The 27,738-nt window shown below is 38.3% G+C and overlaps 1 protein-coding gene across 1 annotated transcript; it reads left to right on the forward strand.

The window, feature by feature from the left end:
* Positions 1-6,540: 6,540 nt before the first annotated feature.
* On the forward strand, positions 6,541-27,674 carry LOC105990260 (vomeronasal type-2 receptor 116-like). Its single transcript, XM_013022621.1, has 7 exons — positions 6,541-6,621; positions 8,024-8,034; positions 21,737-22,025; positions 23,089-23,895; positions 24,584-24,811; positions 25,714-25,837; positions 26,761-27,674. Exons 1-7 carry the CDS (start codon positions 6,541-6,543, stop codon positions 27,672-27,674), a joined length of 2,454 nt encoding a protein of 817 aa, XP_012878075.1.
* The last annotated feature ends 64 nt before the right edge of the window (positions 27,675-27,738 follow it).

Consider the following 27,738-nt stretch of genomic DNA (forward strand, 5'->3'; position numbering starts at 1 on the left):
ATGGAATAGGAGAAACCCTAGGTCTCCTTGGCACAGGCCAAAATTTTCATAATAGAAACCCAGAAAAACATCAAATCAAAGAAAGGTTGGACAAATTGGATTGCATGAAATTGCAGAGCTTCTGCATGGCAAAGGATATAGATAGCAAGAGCAATAGAAAGCCCACAGATTGGGAGAAGATCTTCACTAGCCATACAACAGACAAGGGTCTCATATCTAAAATATACCTGGAACTCAACAAATTAAATCCCCCAACAAGAAATCCTCAAAGAAACAACTGCCCGATAAATAAGTGAGCTAAAGGCTTACAGAGAAATTTCTCTGAAGAGGAAAAAAGGATGGAGAATAGGAACATGAAGAAATGCTGAACCTCTCTAGCCATAAAAAGAAACGCAAGTCAAAACAACAATGAGATACCACCTCACCCCAGTTAGAATGGCTATAATCAAGAACTCTATTAACAATAGTTGCTGGAGGGGATATGGCCAGAAGGGAACCCTACTGCATTACCAATATCATTCTTCAGTGAAATATAATAAGCAATCAAAACTTCATATGTAACAATAAAAGACCCGAATAGCAAATACAATTCTTAGCAGAAATAACATTACTGAAGGAATATCAATACCAAACTACAAACTCTACTACAAAGACATAGTAATCAAAACAGCTTGGTATTGGCTCAAGAACAGACCTGAGGACCAATAAAATTGAACTGAAGACCCAGAAATGAACCCGCAGACCTATAGCCACCTAAGCTTCAATACAAAGGCCAAAAAAAATAGGATAGACAGAAGACTGCCTCTTCAAAATTGGTTAGACATCTATAGAGAACTATAGTTAGATCCTGATATATCACCCTGCACAGAATCAACTCCAAATGAATCAAAGACCTTGAAGGCAAAGCAGACACCCTGAAAACATTACAGGAATGAATAAGAGTAACTCTGAGGCTCCTTAGCACAGGCTGAAATTTTTTATTAATAATGACCCAGAAACACAACAACTCGAAGAAAAGTTGGACAAATGGGATTGCATGAAACTGCAGAACTCCTGCATGGCAAAAGACATAGCTAGCAAGATTTAGAGAAAGCACACAGATTGGAGAATATCTACAAGAGACAAGGGCCTCATATCTAAAATATACTCAGACCTCAAAATATTAAATCCCTCCCAGAAATGCACAAAGAAACAACTGCCCAATTAATAAGTATGCTAAAAATTAAAGAGAGACTTCTCTACAGAGGAAATAAGATTGGTCAATAGACACATGAAGAAATGGCCAACTTCTCTGGTCATAAAAGAAATGCAAATCAAAACAACACTGAGATTCCACCTAACTCCAGTTACAATTGCTATAATCAAGAAAACTAACAACAACAGATGCTGGGGGGAGGGGATATGGCCAAAATTGAAAGCAACTGCACTGGGTAAATGTTCTACCAATCTGGAAAGCAGTATGGAGGTTCCTCAAAAGAATACATAAAGAGCTCTCCTATAACCCCAAAAATCCCACTTCTGGGCATTTACCCAAATGATCACAAACAAGGCCATATTAAAGCTACCAGCACAACCATGTTTATCTCAGCATTATTTACCATAGTTTACATATGGAACCAACCCAGTTGCCCTCAGTAGATGAGTGGATGAAGAAAATGGAATATATATATATACACACACACACACGTGTGTGGAGACAGAGAGAGAGAGAGAGTGGAATTCTATGCCTTTATCAGTATCAGAATGATACTGACCCATTTGTTAGGAAATGGAAAGACTTGGAAAAAATTGTACTATGTGAAGAAAGCCAGGCCCAAAGAAACATAGGTCCCATAGTTTCCCTTATTTGCAATAACTAGTATATGACTAGGACGAGCAGAAAAGGTCAAAAGGTATGTACATATAACCATATAAGGTGATGTTAAGCGAAATGACCACAAGATAGAGACACAAGAGGTTTTATCCTTTGTTGCTATTGTTTTAATGTATTTATAGTATAGTATACTATATGATTATTTTGTTTCCCTTGTATATTCTTCCCCCATGTTATAACCCCTGTTTTCATTGTATTTGATTCCAGTGCCCTGCACCTTGTGTACAAATTTTGATAATTTGGAGAGGAGAAGGGAAATAACAAAATGCTGAAATAAGGATGCAAGTTGACTCATTGTAACAATAAGATTTACAAGATGCTAAGTTGAAAATGACCTTTACAGTGCTGGCGGAAGGAGTAGGGGAAGTGAGGAGGGAAGAGATGGTAGTGGGAAAACAAAGGAGAAGATAACAATGCTCGATAGAATATGTACTCATTACCTTACTCATGCAACTGTAACCCCTCTGTACAGTATTTTTACAATAAAATTATATATTAAAAAAGAAAATGTGCTGTATTCATACAACAGAATTCTATGCTTCCATCCACCTGTGTTTTTAAAGTACATATGTGATATGTATTTTGATACCCAGTGCAATATTTGTGAACAATTGGAACAAAATATGCATCCAGCACTACATCCTTGTGTAAAGTGTGTCCACTGCCCTGAAGTAGCTCTGTTCTCCAGGGCCTCTGCATGGAATTTGGGGCTAACATATGTTGTCAACTTGAAAACATAGAGTTGCTTTTGATACTGCTTTAGCTTGTTATACAAAAGAAACTTCTCTACTACCAAGTGTTCTCAACCCAGTGCATCATGGAAATGTCTTCATCTATATTTGCATGCATAAATACAATTACCAATTTGACCACAAAATTTCAGAATGCCAAAGTAGAACTCAATTTTGGCATTGGCTGTGAGTGATTGACATATCATTGGACACTGCCTCCTCAGGCAAGAATAAATGGCTGTATTTCTGGAGGCCTCTTCACATGGAATTCGTATTGAAAGCTGCTGGCATTAACGACTAAGATTCTATGGCTGTTATTTACATTGTGTGTGGGAATAGACCCTCAGGGTGTGATGTTCTTAAAACTTTAGCTGACATCTCACAGGCACAGACTTTGTGTGGACATTTCACCATGCACAGCACATGGCATCCTCTGAGGGAAATCAGTTGCACCATCCCAAATGGCTTTCATGCAAACAGTTTTGTGACAGAGATGCTGGACAAACTACATCCTGGATAACTCTATCTCTGGGGCCTCACTATCTGTGGTCTTGGATGAAATCATAACTCCTGGGTGAAGAACACAAATGGACAAACATGTTTTCCAACTGATGTTTTTCTCCTGGATGAAGGCCACAGATGTAGAGCTCCAAGGAATACTTTTACACATGACTTCTCGGAACTCACAAGAGGCTTTCATGAAAGGGGAATTATAGTGTAGATCTCTATCGATAAAAGACACATATGCATATATAAAAACATATATGAATATGCATAGCAAACAGGTTGGCTTCACATGCAGACAGAATTTCAGCTTGGCAGAGGCTTCAGGCATGTACCTTTTGACTTTCACACTCTTTCTTCTCCAGCTTCCCCTCCTCGTCAGGTCCTTGGCTGGCAATAGCTGCTTCTCTACTATGAAGCAACAAGCACACATGGATGGAGATGTGACCATCACTGGGTTTTTCCCTCTGAACACTTTTGGAATAGACCACAGTAACAGCCATGTTTCCAGTCAAGAAGAGCACACACTGTAAGTAATTCATCATTCTATTCCCATTTGCTGTTTCACTCTGAGGATGGGCAAAGACTAAGGAAAATCTGGGTGCACACATCAATGTTCCCTGTCTTTTCTATGCTGAACTCCAGGAGCAGCTCAACTTCATTATTTTCTCTTACATCTACTGTTAAGAAATTTTCTGCTTGCTAGTAGGACAGGATTTTATTTCCTTCCATACAGCTTCTTCTTTCCAAGCTGGTAAATTCTTCACTTTTCTCCAGCATGCCTGTATCTCCTCCATTTCATCTGTCATTGTAGAAAATGAAGTGATGTTATTACAATCACTCTGAGTCACTGGAATGAGATCTGTACTAAAAGTCTGCATCCACATTTCCTTTATGCTTAGGTCAGTAGTATGAGAACTTTGCTTTAGGAACCCCTATATTTTGAGAACATGGATAAAATTTCTTATCCTCAGCTGGTGGCTCTTGCTTATTAACTTTGCTCTTGATGCTGATATTGAGGATCAGTATTTGAAGCCAGCCCAGGCAGGAACATCTGGGAGACTTTTATCTCCAATTAACCTAGCAAAACCTGGAAGTGAAGCTGTGGCTCAAGTGACAGAGTGACAGAGTGTTAGCCTGGAGGATAAAAGCTCAAGGACAGTGTCTGGGCACTGATTTCATGTCCTAGGACTGTCTCATACACACTCTCGCTCTCTTTCTCTTTCACTCACTCAATGGAGAGAAGTAGTTACTGTTTCATACTAAGGCTTGTGTCATTATTTTATGTCAGATATACTACACAACACATGCCTTACCAGGAAGGTTAGCATTATAAAGATCACTTACAGAAAAATTTTATCTGCCCAAGGTTAGTTCTATTTTACTTGTGCTCATGCATGTTTCTTGTTTTTGGTCTTGAACAGAGAGCCTCACTTATAAAAGGCTATACCAAATGAAAAGAAAAATGACTTGCAGAACATCAAGAAATTCTAGCAAACTATTTGATTCCTACTGCAAGAGATAATGTCATTGTGTCTATCATTTGCACTTGTTTAAAAGGGCTGGTGTGACAAGTACACCCTGAGGTAGCTGCCCACAATTGAGAGCAGTGATCCCAGGATAGCAATTACTCTCTTCTGTGCTATGAAAGATATATAGCCTTATCTTATATGTCATTGATATGTTTATCTTTCTTCCTTTGTGCTGGTCCTTGAAACTCAAGGCCTGAGCACTATTGCTGAACACTTTTGCTTAAGGCTAGTGCTCTAGCATTTGAGCCACAGATCCACCTATGGCAATCTTGGGTGGTTAAAGGTAGATAAGAATCTCACCAACATGCCTGCCCAAGCTGGCTTCAAAGCACAATCCACATCCAGAGAAAGTGGAGACTCAAGGCTGAGTGTGTCACCTGGGACCTAACCCCCCCCCCAGTCCCAGGGAGAGCAGAGGAAAGGGTGATTCCCCTGATAAGAACAGTGCCTAGGCAACCAAACACAGATCTGAACACAAGACATCTTTATTTTTAGGATGACTGACATCCATCCATCAGAACCCTGAGCTCTGATGTCCAAGTCTGTGCCAATAGGCCTGGCTCTCCAAAACTGGAGGTTCATTGACTAGTTACCAAGTCACCTGGGCAAACACAGGGTGGTGACTACCTAAACTGTCTGGTGAGTGAGGAACAGAAACAGCTCAGATGAGGTCAGGCAAGAGCATGGGATCCAGCGAGTCCAGGGCTGGGCTGGATGGCTTCCTACTTCTAACACTGTGTTGAGAAACTGGTTTGTAAAGCACAATTTCTCAGCCTGTTATTCCTTATTCCTTGTAACCATCCTGTAAAGGAGGCATTCACTCTGGTATTGACCACACAACCAATGCTCTCTGTTATTGATCTTTTCAACTCTACTCAGAGTTTAAAAGTGGCCTTCCCCTAAGCAAAAGGAAAGAACTCTAAACATCACCTGATGTGGAAAAAATAAATTGTATTGTCAAAGCTCATAGAATTCACAAACTGTATAGACCATGATAATGACAGTGTGCCTTGTTAAGGTTAAAATGTGTTTATGACTTTAACTATCACTATTTACACTACTGTGAAATATGTGAAATTTATGTAATCACCTAATCTCAATTTTTAAAAATAGTGAGAGAAGGGATGGGTTAGGATCCATGGGTGACATGCTGTCAGACACCCTGTATTTATATATACTGTTTTGTAGAATGGGAACCTCTTTGTACAACTTTGTACAATAATATTATTAAAGATAATATTAAAATAAAGGGAAAAAAACAATCAGAAGATCTCAGCTTCCTGAATACTTAAGACTGCAAGTGTGAATCACTAGTGCCTGGCTCACTTTATTCTTTATATTCCCCACTATTTACCCATGTTCAGCTGATTTTCATTCTCTTAATTTCCCAAAATATATTTGATTACTTTGGTTACTATGCTACTATTGACATATGGAGTTTCATACCTTTCCACAGATGTAATGTGAAGTCTGGTCTGTGTTAGTAACTTTTCATGTATGCTATTGACTACAGATAGCAATATTTATCCACCAAACTGTTCTTGCAGATAACTAGAGCACTGCAATTCCACATGAGTAGCTGAGAGATTTGCTTCCAGTTTACTCCCACTGATGTTACAGTGATGTTTACCAACTTTAATACACTATATTCTTGTGTCTAATTCCTGGTTCATATTGTAGTTCCACACTGCAGGTTGTATATTTTGGTTATATTCAAACACTCTTTTATGACCAAATTTTATATCTTGTCAGACATCCTTTTTTCTCTACAGTATCTCTCATTTCCTCTGCTCATTTTCACCTTTCTGAGGTAGCTACTATTGAGCCACTGGTGATTGGCTTGCGTTGCATTCTTAATTGGCTTTTTCTCTCAAAGATGACACTCTACCACTTGAGCGTCATGTCCATTTCTAGCATTTTGGCTACAATGCTTCGACTAAGGGCACTTAGCTCTCAGCAGCCTGTTCAGCTAGGATTACAGGTATGAGCCACCAGTAGAGGTAGTTTTAATTTCTTGAGGAATCTCTAAACTTTAATTTTTATATACTATCATCAAAACTGCAATTTCTGTCTGGGTTGATGGGTATCCAATGACTGACCTGATTGCACAAGTCGTTAAATTTTGGGAGGTACTGATTTCTATTTGTACTTTTAAATTTTTTGTCAGTTGTGGAGCTTGAACACTGGCCTGCGTGCTGTCCCTGAGCTCTTCAGCTCAAGGCAAGCACTCTACCACTTGAGCCACAGCACCACTTCTGGTTTTCTTGTAGTTTGTTGGAGATAAGCGTCTCAGGAACTTTGTTGCCCAGACTGGCTTTGATCCATGATCCTCAGATCTCAGCTTCCTCAGCAGCTAGGATTACACTCATGAGCCCAGCTGTACTTTTGAATTTTTAAAGCACCTGTTTTCTGATTGGATTTTTTCTCTACTGCTATTTAAGTTTTAGAGTTGTTTTACACTATGCTATTAATCCTCTGTGAGAAGAGTAGTTGGCAAGGTTTTTAACTATCCATTCGTTTGTTTCAATTTCTTTCATTATGCTGAAGCTTGTCAATTGGACACAAGCACAGCTCCTTTACATTTCCAGTGCTGGGGGTAGAATTTAAGGACTAGTAAATGAGACAAAGGTTTCTACCACTTAGTCAACAGCAGCTCTTAATTCTTGCTATTATTTTAGAAGCTATCTGAGTTCTACTTAAGTTACTATTTTTAATTTTTTATTGTAAAGGTACTGTAGAATCCTATCAAGCATTTTTATTCCTCCTTTTATTTTCCCCTATTATCTCTCCTCTCCCCACCTCCCCAACTCCTCCTTCCTCTGACCCCAGAACTTGTAAAGTTCATTTCAGCACAGAGTCTCGTACATCTCATTTAAGTTACTTTTGTATGTGTTTTCATTTATCATTTTCTCTATTACTTGTAAAGTTCCAATCTCTATTAAGAACTAATTAGTTTTGAGTTTTAAAATATACAGGGTCTAATTTGAGTGTTTGACACTTCCACAATGGCACACTTGGCTAACAGTGTCAGTTTTAGGCTTTGTATTATTTGATAATTTTTCCAAATATCAGATACCCGTAGTTGTTTGCAGTTACCACTTGGTCTTATATTTCTTTGATCTATGTGTCCATTTTTACCAGTATTTTTTCTGCTTTTATGGCACTGCAATGTAAGAGAAAAACAGGTATAGTGATATTTCAGAATTAGGTTTATGTCTGAAGATAGCTCTGGCTAATTGATGAATTCCTTTTCCATAACATTTCATTTTGCCTTTTCTATTTCTGTGAAAGAAATGAGAGGAATTTTGATGTAGACTGAACTGAATCTATAGATCATTTTTCAGTAACATGGCCTTTTTCTCCATACTGATTCTGGCGTCCAGAATGATGGGAGGTATGTACTGGTGTGTGTAATTTTGTTGCCTTCCCCTTTGATGGTTCATGATTTTTACATCATTCTTATCAGGCTTTTGTTTTTCTAGAACCTCCTCATTGCTATATTGACTATTGCTATTGTGTTTTTATTTTCTAATTCTTTTTCTTCTACTTGATTTCATTCTCTCTGCTAACATTGGGTTTGATTTTCTAGTTTCTTGAGATGTAGCATAGGTTCTTTGGTACAGTATCTGTACTCCTCATTTAAGCAAGGGTTGTTAAAGTTTCATTTTATTGCTCTGTTTCCTATTTCTATAGATTCTCATATTCTGTTTTCATTTTTATTTGTTCCAATGATCACTTAATTTCTAGAAATTTTCCTTAAAACTTAGCTCCCAACCAAGGAGAAACCAAGAAGATCCAGCAATCTCACTCCTGAGCATTTATACAAATGGTCACAAGCAAGGCCACACTAAAACTGCCAACACAACTATGTGCATTGCAGCATTATTTACCATAGCTTAGTTATGGAACCAACATTGATGCCCCTCAAGAGATGAATGGATCAAGAAAATATGGTATATATACAAAATGGAATTTTATGCTCTATCAGAAAGAATGGCCTCACCTCTTTCATAAGGAAATGGAAAGTCTTGGGAAAAAAATCATATTAGTTGAAGTAAGCCATTCCCAAAGAAACAGAGGCTCTATAGTTTCCCTCATTTGTAATAATTACTATGTCCCTTAGATAGTCCTGACAGAGAATCATAATAGCTCAATAGCTAAGTACATATTACCTAACAAAAAGATCATTAAAATAAACTCCCTGACATGGAACAACAGGTCTTTTTGTTTGTTTGTTGACCTTGTTGTTGCCAATATTCTGTATCTAGTTCTTTCTTCTTATTTTATTTTATTTTTATTTTTCCATTGGTTTATACCTGTCAATCACCATCTTTGATTCTGGTGTCCTATATTTTTGTGTATACATTTTTCTGATCTGGGGAAGGGAAGGACAATAACAAAATGTTGGGACAAGGACAAAGGATGAACCATGCAACAATGATACTGACAAGACACTATGTAGGAAATGAATTTTACAACTATGGGGGAGGCAAGGAGGAGTGGGGGAGGGAAGGATAGTGGGAGAAAAACAAAGGGTGGGTAACAATGTTTGACAAGAAATATAATCATTACCTTACTCGGGTACAGCATCTTTACAATAACATAAAATTTAAAAAAAAGAAATTTTCCTTGTAAAACACCTCATTTAAGCAAGTATTAATCAGTTAATTAAATTGAATATTTTTAATTACAATAATTTATTCATTTATGGTTGATGAATAATTCATTGCATTTCCATTTTTAGTGTTTTCTTTGTTGATTTCTAGCCTCACTACAGAGTGATGGGCACTTGTGCTCAGTAAACACACATTCAATACCTTGAATATCTCACAACAGCTCAAAGAACAACAGCTCAAAGAAAGTAATTGATTTGGGGGGTTGATTTCATATCTGGCTATTTTGCCAAAGTTCTGTATCAACTCTAGTAGCTTGAAAGAGGAGATTTATAGACAGTATAATATCTGTATATATTATATATAATTATTATATAATTTAGTACAGTATAATATCTGTCAAAAGGGATAGTTTTACTTCTTGCTTCCCTATTTGGTTCCCCTAAATGTCTTTCTCTTGCTTACTACTCTTGCTGGGAATTCCAATGCTATGTTGAAGAGGAATGGAGAGAATGGATGTCCTTGTCTTGTTCCTGATTTTAGGGAAATGGCTTTACTTGTTCACCATTGAGCATAATGATGGCTGTAAGTTTGACATATACAGCATTTATAATATTGAGGAACATTAAAAGGATCCGTAGCTTCTCCAGGGTTTTTATCACAAAGGGTGTTGGATTTTTCTGCATTGATCAAGATGATCATGTGGTTCTTATCTTTGTTTCTGTTGATGTATTTTAATATGCTGATGTGTTGTACTTTGCATCCCTGGGACAAATCCAGTTTGATCATACTATATGAGTTCTTTCATTAGTGTTTGGATTCTGTGTACCAGTATTTTGTTGAGAACTGTCTCATCAATGTTCATCAAGGAGATAGACCTGAAGTTCCCTTTCCTCAATGTGGCCTTATCTACTTTATGGATAACTGTAATGCCTGCTTCATAGAATGAATAGTGTTCCCTCACTTTCATTTTCATTGAAGGGTTTTATAATTGATAATTCTCTTTCATCCGTATTTTAGAATTTGGTTGTAAAGGCATCAAGTCCTGGGCTTTTGTTGGAAGTGAGATCTGCTATTGCCAGTTCAATCTCATTGTTTCTAATGGGTCGGTGTGTTCATTTTAATTTATATATTTGGTTTTACTTTGCATTGTTACTATAGAGTTGATCTACAGAAGGCTCACAGTGACATGTGTTAGGTAATCAATATTGAACACAATTCTTTTTGAACCACGTCTCCCTTCCATCTCTTTCTCCCAGTCTTTCCCTCCTGTCCACACACACGAGGTGGCCAGTTCATCTTCCACATAGTGTCTAGTGGGTTTCACTTGTTCCTCCTTGTTCCAACTTTTACGTGCCTCCCTTACCCTCCTAAATACAAACAAAAGGAGAAGAGACCAAAAAAGAGCCTTGATGGGAAACAAAAAAGTCTTTTGTTTCCTTTTCTTAGAATTCATTTAGTAGTATATTATTTTATATGGCCATCTATTATATAGCTATTTGAGCCATCATCCACCATTCCTATGTATGTCTTCTCTTGGCCTATGCATGTTAATGTCTAGGGTCCTATATAAGTGTATTGCACATATATTTATTTATATTTTTTATTTATTTGTTTGTCAATGTGTTTACGTGTAGGGAAAGCATAAACCCTATATTTCTTTGGTTCTGGCTTACACTGCCTAATATAATTATTTGCAAGGTCTTTCCATTGCCTTACCAATAGTAAGATGACAGATGAATAGAATTCCATGGTGTATATATACCAAATTTTCTTGTATTTGTCCACTGAGGTTCTTCTGGGTTGATTTCATATCTTGGCTATGATAAACAAGGATTGGTTGTTTTAAGCTTGGGGCTTTAGTGTAGTCTGATTTGTGGTCCATTGGATATATGCCTAGGAGTGGAATTGCTGGGCCAAAGGGAAGCTCTATGTTTAGTTTTTTAAGGAACCTCCATACTGCTTTCCAGATTGGCTGAACAAGTTTACACTCCCACCAACAGTTTCATAGTATTCCTTTTAGGACACATCCCTGTCAATGTTTGGTATTGTTATTTTTCCTGATAAAGAGGTGGAATCTCAATGTTATTTTGATTTGCACTTGTATTGTGGCCAGAGATGTTAAACACTTGTTTGTTCATGTGTCTATTGGCCATCCTTTTTTCTTCCTCAGAGAAGTCTCTCTTTAAGTCAGCCTATTTATTGATTGAGTTGTTGAGTTTGGGGAGGTTTCTTTGGAGGGTTAAGTTTTTGAGCCCTGTCTATATTTTAGATATGAGGCATTTGTCTCATGTGTACTGAATGACGATTTTCTCTCATGCTGTGTGTTATTTACCTTGTTAGCTATGTCCCATGCTATGCAGAAACTCTTCATTTTGATACAATCTCATTTATCCAGTTATTCTTTAATTTGTTTGATTCTGTATCTTTGTTTAGAAATTCTTGCTCTATTCCAAGAAGGTTTAGGATTTCCCTTACTTGTAATATTTGCATACTACCTAGTCTGTTGTCCACTTACACTTGATTTTGGTACTAGGTGATATATGGGTATCTAGCTTCAGTTTTTTACATGTAGCTAACCCAATTTTGCCAGCACCATTTGTGTAACAGGATATTTCTTCCAAACTGTGTTTTGAGATCCCTTATCAAATAGTAAGGGGTTCTATATTTGCGGGATTGTTTCTGTGTCTTCAGTTCCATTTTTTTACCCTTGGGCCTATTCTTGTGACATTAATAAGCTATTTTTCTTACTATGCCTTTGGAATATAGATGATTCCCAACTTTTGTTAATGTCAAAGTATTTTCCTTTTTCTGAGGCAATTACAAATGATGTTGCTTTTCTGATTTCAGTATTGTTGGCACAACAGGAAGGCAACTGATTTTTGTGGGTTGATTTTATACCACACTACTTTGCCAAAGGTTTAAATCAACTCAAATCGCTTGGGTGAGGAATATATAAGATTCTTTAAATACATGAATATTGTCTGCAAAGAAGAATAGACTTATTTTTTTTATTTAGATCCCCTTTACATGTTCCTCTCCCCTTTTTTCTCTTGGTTGGAATTATAGCACTATGCTGAAGACAAATGGAGACTGTGGGTACCCTTGTCTGTTCCTGATTTCAGAGAGATTGGTTTCAATTTTTTTCCATTAAGTATAATGCTGGCCCTAAGTTTGGCATATATAGCCTTTATTATATTGAAGAACCTTCCATGGGTTCTGAGTTTGTCTGTAGCTTTTATCATAAAGAGGTGTTGACTTACGTCAAATGATTTTTTGCATCTATTGAGATGAACATGTGGTTCATATGCTTGCTTCTGTTGATGTGTTGAATTGCATTAATTGACTTGCTTATATTGAACCACGTTTGCAATCCCAGAATGAATCCCATTTGATCATAATATGTAAATTTTTTGGTTACTTGATAAACTCGGTTAGCCAGAATTTTGTTGAGATGTTATCAATTAACATCCAACAAATTGATGTGTCTACAGTTCTCTTTTTTTCATGGGTTCTTATCTGCTCTTGAAATGAGTGTTATGTTGGCTTCATAGAATGAGTTTGGTAGTGATCTTTCTCTTTCTATTTCATTGAAGAGTTTGAGGAGTATGAGACTGAGTTGCCCTTTGAAGACGCTATAGAATCCATCTGGTCCTGGGCTTTTCTTGAATAGGAGGTTCTTTATTGCCATTTCAATTGCATTATTTGTTATAGGTCCATTTAGTTGAGATAAATCTTCTTGGTTCAGTTTGGGGATATCAATGCTATCCAGAGATGCTTCCATTTCTCCCAGATTCTTGAAATGACTGGCATAAAGGTTCTGAAGTATTCCCTAAAAACATTATGAATCTTGATTATTTCTGTTGTGATGTTTCCATTTTCAAGTCTTATTTTATTAATTTTGGTGTTTTTTATTTATTTATTTTTTTGGTCCGGTCATGGGGCCTCAACTCTGGGCCTGGGCGTTGTCCCTCAGCTCTTCAGCTCAAGGCTAGCGCTCTACCACTTGAGCCACAGCGCCACTTCCGGCTTTTTTCTTATGTGGTGATGAGAAATCGAACCCAGGGCCTCAGGCATTCAAGGCAAGCACTCTACCACTGAGCCACCTTCCGAGCCCCCTATTTTTTATTTTTTTAATTGTGAGAATACCGTACAGAGGAGTTACAATTACATGGGCAAGATAACGAGAACCTTTCTTTTTTTTTTTCAGGTAAGAGGTAGGTTTATTCATTGTTCTGGCTGGCACCAGGCCATCTTTGTCCCCCACGTGGTGGGGAAAGGCCTCGAAAAGAGAGCTGGGAGAGCTGGGAAAGAGAGAGCTGGGAAAGAGAAGAGAAGGAAAGAGCTGAGAAAGAGCTAGAAAAGAGCAGAGAGAGAGTGTCTGGGCCTGGGATAGGCCTTATCTAGGGTATGGGCAGAGAAAGGTATGGCCACATCAAATTCAGATGTGACCTCAGCAGATGCAAATGTGACCTCCTCCAGGTGTGCCAGTTGCCTAGGTAATGCAGGTACTGGGTGGAGACTTTGCTATGAGGAGGGTGGAGTCTGCTAGCCATCCAGGAGTGGACCTTACAATCCAGCCTTTTAATAATCATTAATAGGGCGCTGATTCTCTCTGGCTACTTCCTGCTGACAAGGGGGGTGGACAATAGGGTAAAAGGCTGGAATTTGGTCCCTCCCAGAGAAGGCAGCCAGCAGCAGCTGTCCCTTGGTGGCGTGAGTTCTTATATGAAGTCTGGAGAAGTCTCATGAGCATTGAGGGGCTGGAAAAAATATACTAGAACAAATAAATGGCAAGAGGAAAAACCTGGGGCTCAAAATGTTGGTAGAAATATCCCTAGCTACTTCTGACATGTGGTGACTAGGTAGAGAAGTCAGGTGACAAAGGCAAGAATATAAATTCTTGTTCAGTTAATAGGTAGACAGGTATATATATTGGATGGGCAGGCTTCTTACTTCTACTGACTTACCGGCTCTGGTTAATTTTGAAAGGGCAGGCACAAAGTAGCTGATGTGACATCATCTCCTCTTACTCCTGACCATGTTCCCTTGTTCCCCAGACTGAGTCTAGGTGCTCGTTGCTGGGATGGCTTGTCCCAGTTGGTATTCAAGGAGGATTGAACTCAAGGCTGGGCATTGTCCCTGAGCACTCCTGCTCAAGGCCAGCACTGAACCACTTTGAGTTATAGTACCACTTGCAGAATTTGGCTGGTTAGAGATAAGACTCTTGAGCCATGCTTCCAGCCTGGCTCTTTGCAAGTTAGTTGGGAGATGGAGTCTTAGGGATTTTTCAGCCCAGATTGGCTTTGAACTGAAATCTTTGCCACAAAAGCCCTGTATTATTTCCAATTAAAGCAACAAGGAGATCAAGTAGAATAAGTAGAGCTTACCTAGTTCTTATCAAGAATTGACCAACAAATGTTCTGGAATGACAAAACTTCTTAGATGTAAGAATCTTAGCACAAATATGCCCAATATTTTAGTCAGTAGTCAGTACCAGAATACATAACACAAAAAAAAAAAAGGCAAAACTCAAAACCTAAAATTTTGACAAGAATGTTTTGACATCTTTACTAACAAAGCACATCAAATAGTTGGGCCTCAGTTACCAGGGCCTGTGAAAAGAGCAACTCGTTAGCAAGGCACCTTAGAATAGATGGATGGAGTAGTAAGCTTGGTGGAAGGTTAAGGGTCAGATGGGGCCAAACCCTTAACCCACTATGTGGCCAAGATGGCGAATTCAAGATGGCAAATTTCTTTTTTTTTTTTGGTCGTGGGGGTCTGAACTCTGGGCCTGGGTGCTGTCCCTCAGCTCTTCAGCTCAAGGCTAGTGCTCTACCACTTGAGCCACGGCGCCACTTCCGGCTTTTTTCTTTTTGCTTATGTGGTGCTGAGGAATCGAACCCAGGGCCTTGAGCATGCAAGGCAAGCGCTCTACCACTGAGCCACCTTCCCAGTCCCAAGATGGCGAATTTCTTAAAAAATGCAAAGAAACCCTGAACAAATAGATCAAGCCTACATTAGCTAGCCTTTGAGAGGGAACCTAGACGGGGGTCCCCTGGACCCAGCCTGCGTCGCACTCTTCAGGGCACAAGCCAAAATGTTGTAGAAAAGAGAAAGGGAGAAATAGGGAAAGTTGGACATGACTGGCAGAGAGAGAGCAAAGAGAGCCTGAAAGTAAACAGACTTCTGACCATTTACCATTGCAGTGGCAAAAACTGTCTACATCTGAGAATGGCATAAAATGAGGCACTCTGGCTTTCCAGGGAGTGTAGGAGGCATTTCAAAGGAGTTTCACGGCTCAGGTGTGGCTCGCAGCACCCCATTAAATGAGTAGGAGGGTCAGTCTGGTGAGTGAAGCAGAGCTGACCAGGCAGAAGTGGCATCCCAACTTCCCCCAGAGCCCTCTAGAGGGAAATGGTCAAGCCCCCAAAACCAAGCGTCCTCGGCTTCAGAGGTGACCGGCCTTTCAGCTGAAGGCCGTAGGAGCTCTCTGGCATGGCGCCATATCTGGACAGACTGAGCAACAGAGAACCGTAGAGAGTAGTTTCACTCACCAGACTAAAGAAGTGGTATGGACATTGATGTGAAGGCCAGTAATGATATCGATGTGCTGTGTCCACAGCAGACAGATGGGTTCACAAAAGGCCATCAGAACTGTGGGTATTCCTCAAAGCAAAAAGGGGAAGAACAAAAAAAGAAAAAAAGAGGAAAAAAAACAGAGAGGAATTCCACCTATCCTGACTTTAAGCCCTTTATCTGAGTCATGGCACCATTTATGTCAGGTTTTTAAAAAAGAGGTAGCCGAGTAAGAACAGCACCACACACGTGGTATTCAGGTTAGGGGTAGGTTTATTCATCATTCCGGCTGGCACCAGGCCATCTTGGTCCTCCACGTGATGGGGAAAGGCCTGGGAAAGAGAGCTCGGAGAGCTGGGAAAGAGAGAGAGCTGGGAAAGAGAAGAGAAGGAAAGAGCTGAGAAAGAGCTAGAAAACACCAGAGAGCACAAGTACATTTCTTATCAAGCATTGTTGCCTCCTCTGTTTCCCATTCCCATCCCTTCCCATACTCCCTCCCTCCTTCACCTGATCCTCCTCCCACCCTCCACCAAAGTTGTAAAGTTCATTTTTCGACATAAGGACTTGTACATCTCATTGTTGCAATGGGTCCATCTGTATCCCTAGTTAAACGATAATTTTGGTGTTCTATCCTTTGTCAAATTTTCTTTTTTATTATTATTGTGAAAATACCATACAGAGGGGTTACAATTACTTGGGCAAGATAGTGAGTACATCTCTTACCAAGTATGGTTGCCTCCTCCTTTGTTTCCCCATACCATCCCTTCCCCTCTATACCCCGCACCCCCACACCCCCTATCCCCCTCAGCCACCTAGCCCCCCCATCCTGCCAAAGTTGTAAAGTTCATTTTTTGACATAACGTCTTGTACATCTCATTGTTGTAATGGGTCCACCTGTAACCATATTTAAACAGCTTGTTTTTTCCATTCCCCTCCACAAATTATATCAACATCAAATACAGTGAAAGCAGGGCTTATACCCTGGGGGAGGTACATACAAAGCAACAAAGAAATCATCTTATAAATATGTTGGAAACAATCGCAAGAAATAAAAACACATTTAAACCCTTATCTGGGTATTCATTTCGCCTAACATCAACTTATCTGACAAATTTCCTAAGGGGCTATCAATTTTGTTACTTTTTTCAAAGGAAAAAAGTGTTGTTCATTTTTTATATGTTCTTTTCTTTTTTATCCTCTAATTCGTATATTTCTGATTTTTTTCCATTTTTGTATATTAATTTGGGATTTGGCTTGTTCCTGTTTGTCCTCAGACATTGGGTTGCATCATTAAAGTGTTCATTTGTGTTTTCTCCAATTTCTTGACATAAATGCTTAGAACTATAAACTTTCCTGTGTTCTGTCTTTAGTATGTCCCAAAGGAGCTGGGGTTTCTTTGTTGTCATTGTTCTTACATTGTGTAAAGATTTGGATTTCCCTTCTAATCTCCTCGAGTATCCACTGGTCATTCAATAATATGTTGTTTTGTCTCTGTAAGTTAGATTTTTCTCTGACAGTTTTTGGGGTTGAGCTCAAATTTTCATCCAGTGTGGTCTGATAGGCTTCGGGGGAGTAACGACATTTTTTTTTATTTGCACAGGTTTGCTTTGTGACCTAACATGTATTTTGAAGGATTGCGATAGGCTGCTGAGAAGAATGTATATTCTGATGCTGTTGAGTGAGTCTGTACATGTGCATTCAATCTATGTGGTCGATTTAGTTTATAGTTCTGAGGTTGCTTTGGTGATTTTTGTATAGCTAATCTATCCAGAGATAAGAGTGATAAGCTGAAGTCACCAACTATCAATGTGTTTTGATTTGTGTGTATTTTTAAAGCAAGTAGTATGTGTTTGATGAAGTTGGGTGCTCCAGCCTTTGAAGATATTTAGAATTGTCATATCTTTTTGTTATTTGTTTAGTTCGTGTAGTATAATCAGTATAGTATATGCTATAAAATTCATATATATACATATCAAAATATACTATAATTGTATAGTTCCCTTTATTAGTATGCAATGATCTTGTTTCTCTTTCTTTACTAATTTTAATTTGAAGTCTATTTTAGCATATTAGGATATTAGGATTGGTACTCTATCCTCTTTATTCCAAACTTTCAATTGGAGAATGCTCTGTCAGCAAGTTTTGTCTAGTGTAGGCAACAGATGGACAGATCTTGCTTTTGGATCCAAGTAGTCAGTCTATGTCTTTAATTGGAGAGTTAAGTCCATAAATGTTGAGGGTTAGGACTGAGGGGTGTCTGGTAATTCCTGCTGTGCTATTTCCAGCTTTAGGGGTTGTGAGTTTTTCCTGTTCTTAAAAATAAGTAAGGATGGGCTGGGAAGTTGGCTCCGTTGAGAATCTTCCCTGTACATACATTTAAAGTGTGAGTGCTTCATCATAAGACAGCTTGCTATAGATGTCACAGTCAAAAGTCTGATTATCCTTTCATGTTTAGGTCTATTACATTGAATTATTCTCTACATTTGTTTTTTTTTTCAAAATACTGTTGTCAACTTTTACCAAACCTTTTCCACACATCTTCATTCTTGCTTTCCTTATTCATAAATATATGTGTGTTTAATTATATTTTTCCTCAAGCTCACTATACTTTTCTGTTTAGAATACTTTACAAAAGATTATAGGCTTTCATTGTGATCATTTCATATATACCTACAGTATATGTTGACTAAGATAATCCTTTCATTAACATTTCAAATGTGCCTTCATTGTTTCCTCTTAAAAATGCCAGTAAATTTCACTAATTTCTTTAGGATATATACAAGTGAATGGAGGCACTTGAACACATGAACACATAAATATTAACACACACATACTGGCACACACACACACACAGAAAAAAGGAAAAGTACTTTGATCCTATTTATATTGCTATTTTGGCCCCTTTTCAGTTTTTCACTATAAGTCTACTGGGAAGAGAGTAGTGATCACTGCAATTTACCATGGTGGCCTTGGAATTAGGATTTGAATATATAGCTTGTTTACAATTCTCTCCTCAACCCTCATGTTGTGGGTTCCTCTCCATAACGAGTTCCTTGGAATTCGATGCATCCCTTTTGTTTTGTTACATAAATAAAAAAAATTCCCTCACCAGGTATTAGAGCCCATGTTCTGTTGGTTATTGCAGTAAGAGCTGTTCAATATGTTGGGTATATGAGCACAGCTTGCTACAGGATATTTCACAAATAACATTTTGCTTCTGAAAGTTGCTCTTAAGTTGAACATTGATTGATTAGCCTGACCTGCCATATAAACATATAATATCTGGGTGACAGAAATGAACTCACAGACCTATAGCCATCTAATCTTTAATAAGAGAGCTTAAAAAACATAGAATTGAAGAAAAACAGCCTCTTCAGTAAATGTTTCTGGCAAAATTGGTTAATCACTTGTAGAAAACTAAAACTAGATCCTTATATATCACCCTGCACCAGAATCAATTCCAAATAGAACAAAGACTCGGAGTCAAAGGAAACACCCTGAAAACAGGTCAGAATAGGAGTAACCCTAGGTTTCCTTGGCACAGGACAAAATTTTCTTAGTAGAGACCCAGAAAGACAACAAATCAAAGGACATAACAGTAAGATCAATAGAAAGCCCACGGATTGGAAGATCTTCACTACCATAAAATGGACAGAGGTGTCATATCTAAAATGTATTGGAACTCAAAAAATTAAATCCCCCAACAACAAATCCTCAAAGAAACAACCACCCAATAAACAAGTGGGCTAAAGATTTCAAGAGACACTTTTTCTGAAGAGGAAATAAGAATGGCTAATAGACACAGGAAGAAATGCTCAACCTCTCTAGCCATAAAAGAAATGAAAGTCAAAACAAAGTTCATTTTTCAACATGAGGTCTTATACATCTCATTGTTGCAATGGGTCCAACAGTATGGCAATTTTAACAATTTGTTTTTTCCCTTTCCCTCAACAAATTATACCAACATCAAATACAGTGAAAACAGGTTATACTGTGGGGGAGAGACATACAAAGCAACAAAGAAATAATCTTATAATTATGTTAAAAAAAACAATCACAAGAAAGAAAAAACATTTGAGTCTTTATCTTGGGGTTCATTTTGCCTAGCATCGACTTACTTGGCCATTTCTGCTTGTCTCAGACATAGTTGTTGCAAATAAGGGAAACCATGGGATCTATGTTTTGGGGGCCTGTCTTACTTCACTTAGTAAAATTTTTCCAACTCTTTCCATTTCCTAACAAATGGGGAATGTCATTCTTTCTGATGGAGCCATAGAATTCCATGTGTACATATACACCACATTTTCATGATCCATTCATCTACTGAGGTACATCTGGGTTGGTTCTATATCTTCACTATGGTAAATCATGCTGCCAGAAACATAGTTGTGCTGGTAGCTTCAGTATGGTCTTGTTTGTGATCAATTGGGTAAATGCCCAAAAGTTGGATTGCTCAATCATAGGGGAGCTCTAGAGTCTTTTGAAAGTGGTTGAAGAAGCTTACACTCCCACCAACAATGCAGTAAGGTTCCCTTCTGTCCACATCCCCTCCAGCATTGAGATACCACCTCAATCTAGTTAGAAGGGCTATAATCAAAAACTCGAATAACAACAGTTGCTGGAGGGTTGTGGACAGAAGGGAACCCTACTGCATTGTTGGTGGGAGTGTAAACTTGTTCAACCACTTTGAAATCAGTATGGCAGTTCTTCAAAAGACAACACATAGAGCTCCCCTATGAACCAGCAATCACCCTTTTGGGCATTTAGCCAAATGATCACAAACAAGACCATACTAAAGTTACCAGCACAACTATGTTTATGGCAGCATTATTTACCATAGCGAAGATATAGAACCAACCCAGATGCACCTCAGTAGACGAATGGATCACAAAAATGTGGCATATATACACAATGGAATTCTATGCCTCCATCAGAAAGAATGACATTGCCTCATTTGTTAGGAAATGGAAAAAATTATATTAAGTAAAGTAAGCCAGGCCCAAAGAAATACAGGCCCAAAGAAATATGGGTCCAATGTTTTCCCTTATTTTCAATAACTAGTACATATACTCTGAGACAAACAGAAAGGGTCAGATAAGACGATGTTAACTAAATAAATCACAAGGTAAGGATACAAGTGGTTTTTCATTTCTTGGAATTGCTTCTAATGTATTTATAAGGTACCACATGATTTTTTGTTGCTTTCTATGTTTCTCTGCCACGGTATAACCCTTGTTTTCACTGTAGTTAATGTTGGTATAATTTGTAGAAAGGAAGGGAAAAAATAAATTGTTTAAACAGAGATACAGATTGACCCACTGCAACAATGAGATGTAGAAGACACTTGCCGAAAAGCGAACATTTCAATTTAGGTGTGTGTGGGGTGGGGGGAGGGAGGAGTTGTGGAGATGGGAGGGAAAGATGGTAGGTGGAAAACAAAGGAGGAGACAATAATGCTTTATAAGGAATGTACTCATGACCTTGCTCCTGTAACTGTAACTCATCCTCCATATAGTATTCTCACAATAAAAAACATTTAAAAAATAAAGTGGGTGACAAAACCACAAGATTTATTTTTCACACAGGTGTAGCTAGTTGCCCTAAGATAAAGGCAACAGAATATTTCCTGTCTCATAAAAATCTATTCCAACAGGGTTTGGGTGGAGTGGGGAAGCAAGCTCTCTCTCTCTCTCTCTCTACTTAACTGAGTTTCTGAATCGTATTCATGACAAATGCCCTTCATGTCTTCTTCTAATTCTCTATGCAACCATAACACACTACATTCATATTCATGCCAATTGGGATAATAATTTAAACAATTCATTGGCAAAGAAGCAAGCATTTATTATACTAAAATCATAAGTTTTTAAATAATCCTCCTATATGTCTATGCTAATTATGCAGGCCTGACTTCAAGAACTATCAGTTTGTGTTGGCTTTGGCTTTTGCTATTGAGGAGATCAACCAAAACCCTGATTTTTTAAGTAACTGGACTCTGGGATTTGACGTCTATGATGATCAATACAGAGCTTGGTCAATGCTTAAGAATCCCTTCATTTGGCTCTTTGGGAAGTACGAGATTCCAAACTACACTTGTATGAGAGACAGCAGGTCTATAGCAGTACTTACAGGACCACAAGGATTAACATCTGACAAAATTGGAACATTGCTGGGACTCTACAAATTTCCACAGGTGAGAATGGTGGTGTCAAAAGTTATAAAAGGGTGTCGTTTGGTAACATTTCAGGTGTTAGAAGAGAATGAGAGAAGAGACTGGATTTATAAACCTATCAAATTTTGTGGTATCAAAGAATAAGTAGTCAAAGATATATATAGATATATATATGCTGATTGGAAAAGGATATGGAAAAGTTAGAGAAGAAAAATAGATAATTTATTGTTGCAAGCCTTACCGGTTATCCCTTTGAAAGAATGAGTAAATGGAAAATGACTTGCCACTGTGAAGATATGTTGAGCAGAGTACAAATGGCCCACACCAGTAATTCTAGCTATTCAGGAAACTTGAATCTGCAATTAAGCAGCAACAAGCTGGTAGATCAACAAGTTGGCTCAAGTGGTAGCCAAGTCTTGAGAGAAAAATTGAACAAAGTGCATGAGGACATGAGTTTGTGCCCCTCTTCTGGCATGTATGTGCACACTCATACACACACACACACACACACACAAAGATATTATCTTGAATGAAGTAAGTCAGGCTCAGATTGAGGTGGGGAAATATGTTCTCTCATATGTGAGAGCTAGGCCTAAAATATGAACATGTAACACACGCATAGCTTCATATATATATATATATATATATACATATATATATATGATTAAAGCATGATATACATACAGATGGAACTCGATGCTGTGATTTTTCTTATCTACTGACAGTAGAAAAAATAGACACCATAAACCTGAAGCATATCTGAGAAGGGTATGTGTTGAGGAAAAATGTGAGATGAATAGGGAATAGATGTGTGGGAAAGCACAGAATATTCAATCTACAAATGTGAAAACGGAATTAGGAAAGTCAGGGAGTGGGTTGGGTTGATATAGATGGGAAGAGTTTATGGAAATAGTGACAAAGATCAAGAGACATTTTACAATTTATATTTTATACAACTACTCAAAAGCTAAAATGAAATCTACCTTCCACCTACTTCAACTGCTTCTTCACACACATCAAGACTCAAATTTTGATGGATGGCAATGCTCTAATTCATAATGCATCCAATTTCCTTTCCCTTTAGATTACCTTTGGGCCTTTTTCTCATGTCCTGAGTGACTATCACAAGTTTCCTGCTCTCTATCAGATGGCCCCAAAGGATACATCAATAGCCACTGCCATGGTCTCCTTACTGCTTCACTTCAGCTGGAACTGGGTGGGACTGTTAAACTTACAGGATGAGAATGATTCGTGGATTCTTGCTGAATTGAAAGAAGAGATGGCCAAGAACAGAGTTTGTGTAGCCTATGAGCAATTAATCTCAATCCAATCAATATCACATGTACTAGAAGCCATGGCAGTTTATAACGAGATAAATAAATCTTCAGCAAATGTCTTCATCATACATGGTGATAATGGTAAACTAATAGAATTAATTGTGTGCATTGAGCAACTTTTAATAAAAGGCAGAGTTTGTATCATGAACTCACAGTGGGATTTCACCATGAAAAGGAAATATTTCATGCTAGGCTCATTGCATGTACCTCTCATTTTTTTACATCATCATGAAGATGTTTCTGGATTCACAGAATTTGTCAAGACAGTTAATCCTTCCAAATACCCAGAAGACATTTTTCTTGCTAGGATATGGTTTCTGTCTTTTAATTGCTCAGATATTGAGTCTGACTGTGTGACATGGGACAACTGTGTTCATGAGGCCTCTTTGGATTGCTTGCCTGGGCATGTTTTAGATATGACTATGTCTGGACACAGTTACGATATATACAATGCTGTGTATGCCGTGGCCCAGGCTCTCCATGAGATGCTTCTTCATCAGACAGAAGTTCAAATAATGGGAAATAGAAAAAGGACACCGCTTTCCCCTACACAGGTAATTTCATCTATGTGGATGGCACACACGATAAGCAGAGGCACTTCCTAGAAGGTGTGCTATTCTGTGACATTGAATGTTTCAACTATTTTTACAAGTCTCACAAACTTTTAAGCACAGTCTGGTTTAATTTAAGATACTCATAGCTCACCCTCCTGAGTAACTGGGATGACAGGTGTGAGTAACCAGTAATCAGCTTATAAATTCATTTACTTATAAATAACCACAATATGCCCATAGCTAATCTTTTGAAAACTAAATTAGAATTTTCCCTATATTTCTTCAGGAATACCAAAGGATGACATACTGAAGAAAATGTTCCCTATTTTCCATATGTGATCTAGTTTCACTCAACTTTGGTAATAACAATTGAAAAATCTCAAACTATAGACATTAATAAAAATAGAGTTTCTGATAAACTCTAGCTATGCAACTGAGAATTGTCTCATTCGTGGCTATATATTATAGATTTCTCTTGAACAAAGGCTTGTACTTCTTTTCTGAGTGACCAGGATTCATAAATTTATTTTTATTCTTCCATAGATTGTTTAGACAGATACTTCAATCATTCTCAGTGCTATGTTGAATTCAGAATCAGGGATTAAAGGCAATGAGGCGTGTTTCTTAATTCAGATTTTCTGTCTTACCTTTGGGATGTACTTCACCATAATATGATGTCTCTCTTCAGTTGCTCCATTTTCTGAAGAACATCCAGTTTCACAATTCTGTTGGGCAGCAAGTGATTTTGGATGAGAAAAGGAAATTGGAGCCAGAGTATGACATTCTGAACATTTGGAATTTTCCAGAAGGTCTTGAACTTGAGGTGAAAGTAGGAAAGTTTTCTCCATATGCTCTCCATGGTAACCAACTGTCTTTATCTGAAGATATGGTGGAGTGGGCCATAGGAACCACAGAGGTGAGTTGGATCTAATCCTAGTAATTTTAAGGACACACAAATAAGCAAAGTCATCCTTTAAATTTATACCTAGTTACTCAGATAGCTGAGACTTTAATATCCTTGTTTAAGGTCAGCCCAATAAGGAAATTCTGTGAGACTGTTATCTCCAATGAACCACCAAAAATCTGGAAGTGGAGCTTTCACACAAGTAGTGGAATGATAACTTTGAGCAAAATGTGCTCAAGGCCAGGGCCTAGATCTTGACTTCAAGCCCCAGGATCAGAACTAAAAACATTAAATGTGTTCCTACTTCTAGATTCAGAACATTGTCATAAATTCAAAAATAGTAGTAGTTTTCTAGTGGGATTCCTACTCTGTGATAAAGTATCCGATGAATCACTTCATATAGTGGAGACATTTATTGTATTTCTTCTGTAGAAGTTTCATTCAATTGTTAGTTGACTATTTAGGCATCTTTGGCTAAAGGAGTCGCTGAAAGCACCAGTATCAAGATTCATACTTCATGGCCACTGCAAACCTAAGAGGAAAATATAATGAGCCTATAAAAGGCAGGTTTCCTCCAGGCTTTATCCCTTGTTAAAGATGAGTAGGAGACATAAAATAATGACATGAATTAAACAAGTTCCGTAGGACTGTACATTCAAATGTATTTCCATGCCATATGATACAATCTTTTCAAGATCCCACACTGTTTAATAGTTCAACAGGCTAGAAATCAAGGTTTTAGCACATTAAGTCTTTAGGAATCATGGGATATGGAATCTGTAACAATTCAATTAATTGACAGCACTTAGCTGCCAGAAAACATTGTGCTTAACCAGTTCTTTTAAACAATGCATGTTTGGAGTTTTAGCTATGAAAGTTTGAAGAGTTACAGACACATACCTGATTTTCCTCAGACTCCTCACTCTGTCTGCAGTGAGACTTGTGGTCCAGGATTCAGGAAATCTCCTCAGGAAGAAAAGGCTACCTGTTGCTTTGACTGTACACCTTGTCCACAGAATGCAATTGCTAACGGCACAGGTAATTCTGTGACTTCAGAAGAAATTTTCCATCTATCCTCAGTTTTCTTCAACCAAACATTCAATGCAAAACTTCTGCATTATGATTTCAGAGTCTTTTATTCATCTCTCTGTTAGTAATTTAATTTTGACATGTGGTAGTATTGTTAGGTGAAATGTGATAGATCATGGGCTTGAATTATATATTTTAGTAAACTTTTCTACTCTATTGCAGGCAAATTTAACTCTAGAAATACCTCTTATCACTAAGGGTTAAGACAAGTGTAAACCCTAAAATGAAAGTAAATGTGAGGGCTTATTAGGCTAGTGCTTACCTTAAAAATACATTTTGTTCACACAGGAAACGCAGATCTTGCACGTTTATTTCTCTCTGCCCAGAACTGTTCAGGGCATAGAGCAAGTATTCAGAAGGGTGGATTCACTTCAAGAAGTGAGCATGACTATAAACTGTCCAAGAGTGGTTTCTCTGTTCCTACTGCTTCACAGATAAGTTGGAGAGAAAAAACAGAATGAGAAGAATTCAAGGATGTGTAACATGGATAAAATAAATGTTTTACAAAGACATGTAGAAAAATGTAAGCTGCATGATTTACAATCTTCACCAGACTGAAGAATAGAGCACACTTGAAACTGTTCATAAGTGTTAGGAAAAGGTATTGGAACTAGTTGAAAGAGATTAGAATGCCACAATTGGCACATTATCAACACATACAATAATCACTTAAAGAAAAATAGTTTAATAAAACAGCCTGAATAAAGAAGATGGAAATAGGAGAGTAAGTTTTGGTTTTGAAAAGAAATAAAGTGTGTTTGTGTCACTTAATAACAACATGCTAGGATTACATCTAAGGGAACAATTTCCTAATTTCTTGTAAGAAAAGAAGTTCCTATCAAGAACTAATGGTAGCTTGTACTTCTTTCCAGATATGGACCAGTGTGTGAAGTGTGCAGATCATCAGTATGCCAACACACAGAGAAATAAGTGCCTCATGAGAACTGCAAGTTTCCTGGCTTTTGGAGATCCCTTGGGCATGGCTCTGGCCTGCATGGCTCTCTGCTTCTCTATGCTAACTGCTGCTGTTCTTGGGATATTTGCAAAACATCAAGACACTGCTATCGTCAAGGCCAATAACCGGACTCTCAGCTACATCTTGCTTATCTCCCTCATCTTCTGTTTCCTCTGTTCCTTGCTCTTTATTGGTCGCCCCAACACAGTTACCTGCAGACTGCAGCACATCACATTTGGGATTATCTTCACTGTGGCTGTTTCCACAGTGTTGGCCAAAACGGTGACTGTGGTCCTGGCCTTCAAAGCCACTTCTCCAGGGAGAAGGATTAGGTGGCTGCTGGTATCAGGGGCTCCTAACTTCATCATCCCCATCTGTACCCTCATCCAGGTTACTCTCTGTGGATTCTGGCTGGGGACCTCTCCTCCCTTCGTTGACACAGATACATACTCTGAACATGGCCACATCATCATCCTGTGCAACAAGGGCTCCCTCACTGCCTTCTACTCTGTCCTGGGATATCTGGGCTCCCTGGCCCTGGCCAGCTTCACTGTTGCTTTTCTGGCCAGGAATCTGCCTGACACCTTCAATGAAGCCAAGTTCCTGACCTTCAGCATGCTACTGTTCTGCAGTGTGTGGCTCACCTTCTTGCCTGTCTACCACAGTGCCAAGGGGAAGGTCATGGTGGTTGTGGAGGTCTTCTCCATCTTGGCCTCTGGTGCAGGGCTCCTAGGCTGCATTTTTGCCCCAAAGTGTTACAACGTTTTGTTAATGTCAAATAGAAATTCTCTTCGTGACTTCAGGGATAAAAAACCTACTAGGAGGAATTAGCTTTCTTTTGAATAAACTTCTATGTTTGCTTAGTATACATAATATCTGATTTAAATCTAAATTT

The sequence above is a fragment of the Dipodomys ordii genome, unplaced genomic scaffold (assembly GCF_000151885.1).
Source record: "Dipodomys ordii isolate 6190 unplaced genomic scaffold, Dord_2.0 Scaffold64, whole genome shotgun sequence".
Taxonomy (NCBI): domain Eukaryota; kingdom Metazoa; phylum Chordata; class Mammalia; order Rodentia; family Heteromyidae; genus Dipodomys; species Dipodomys ordii.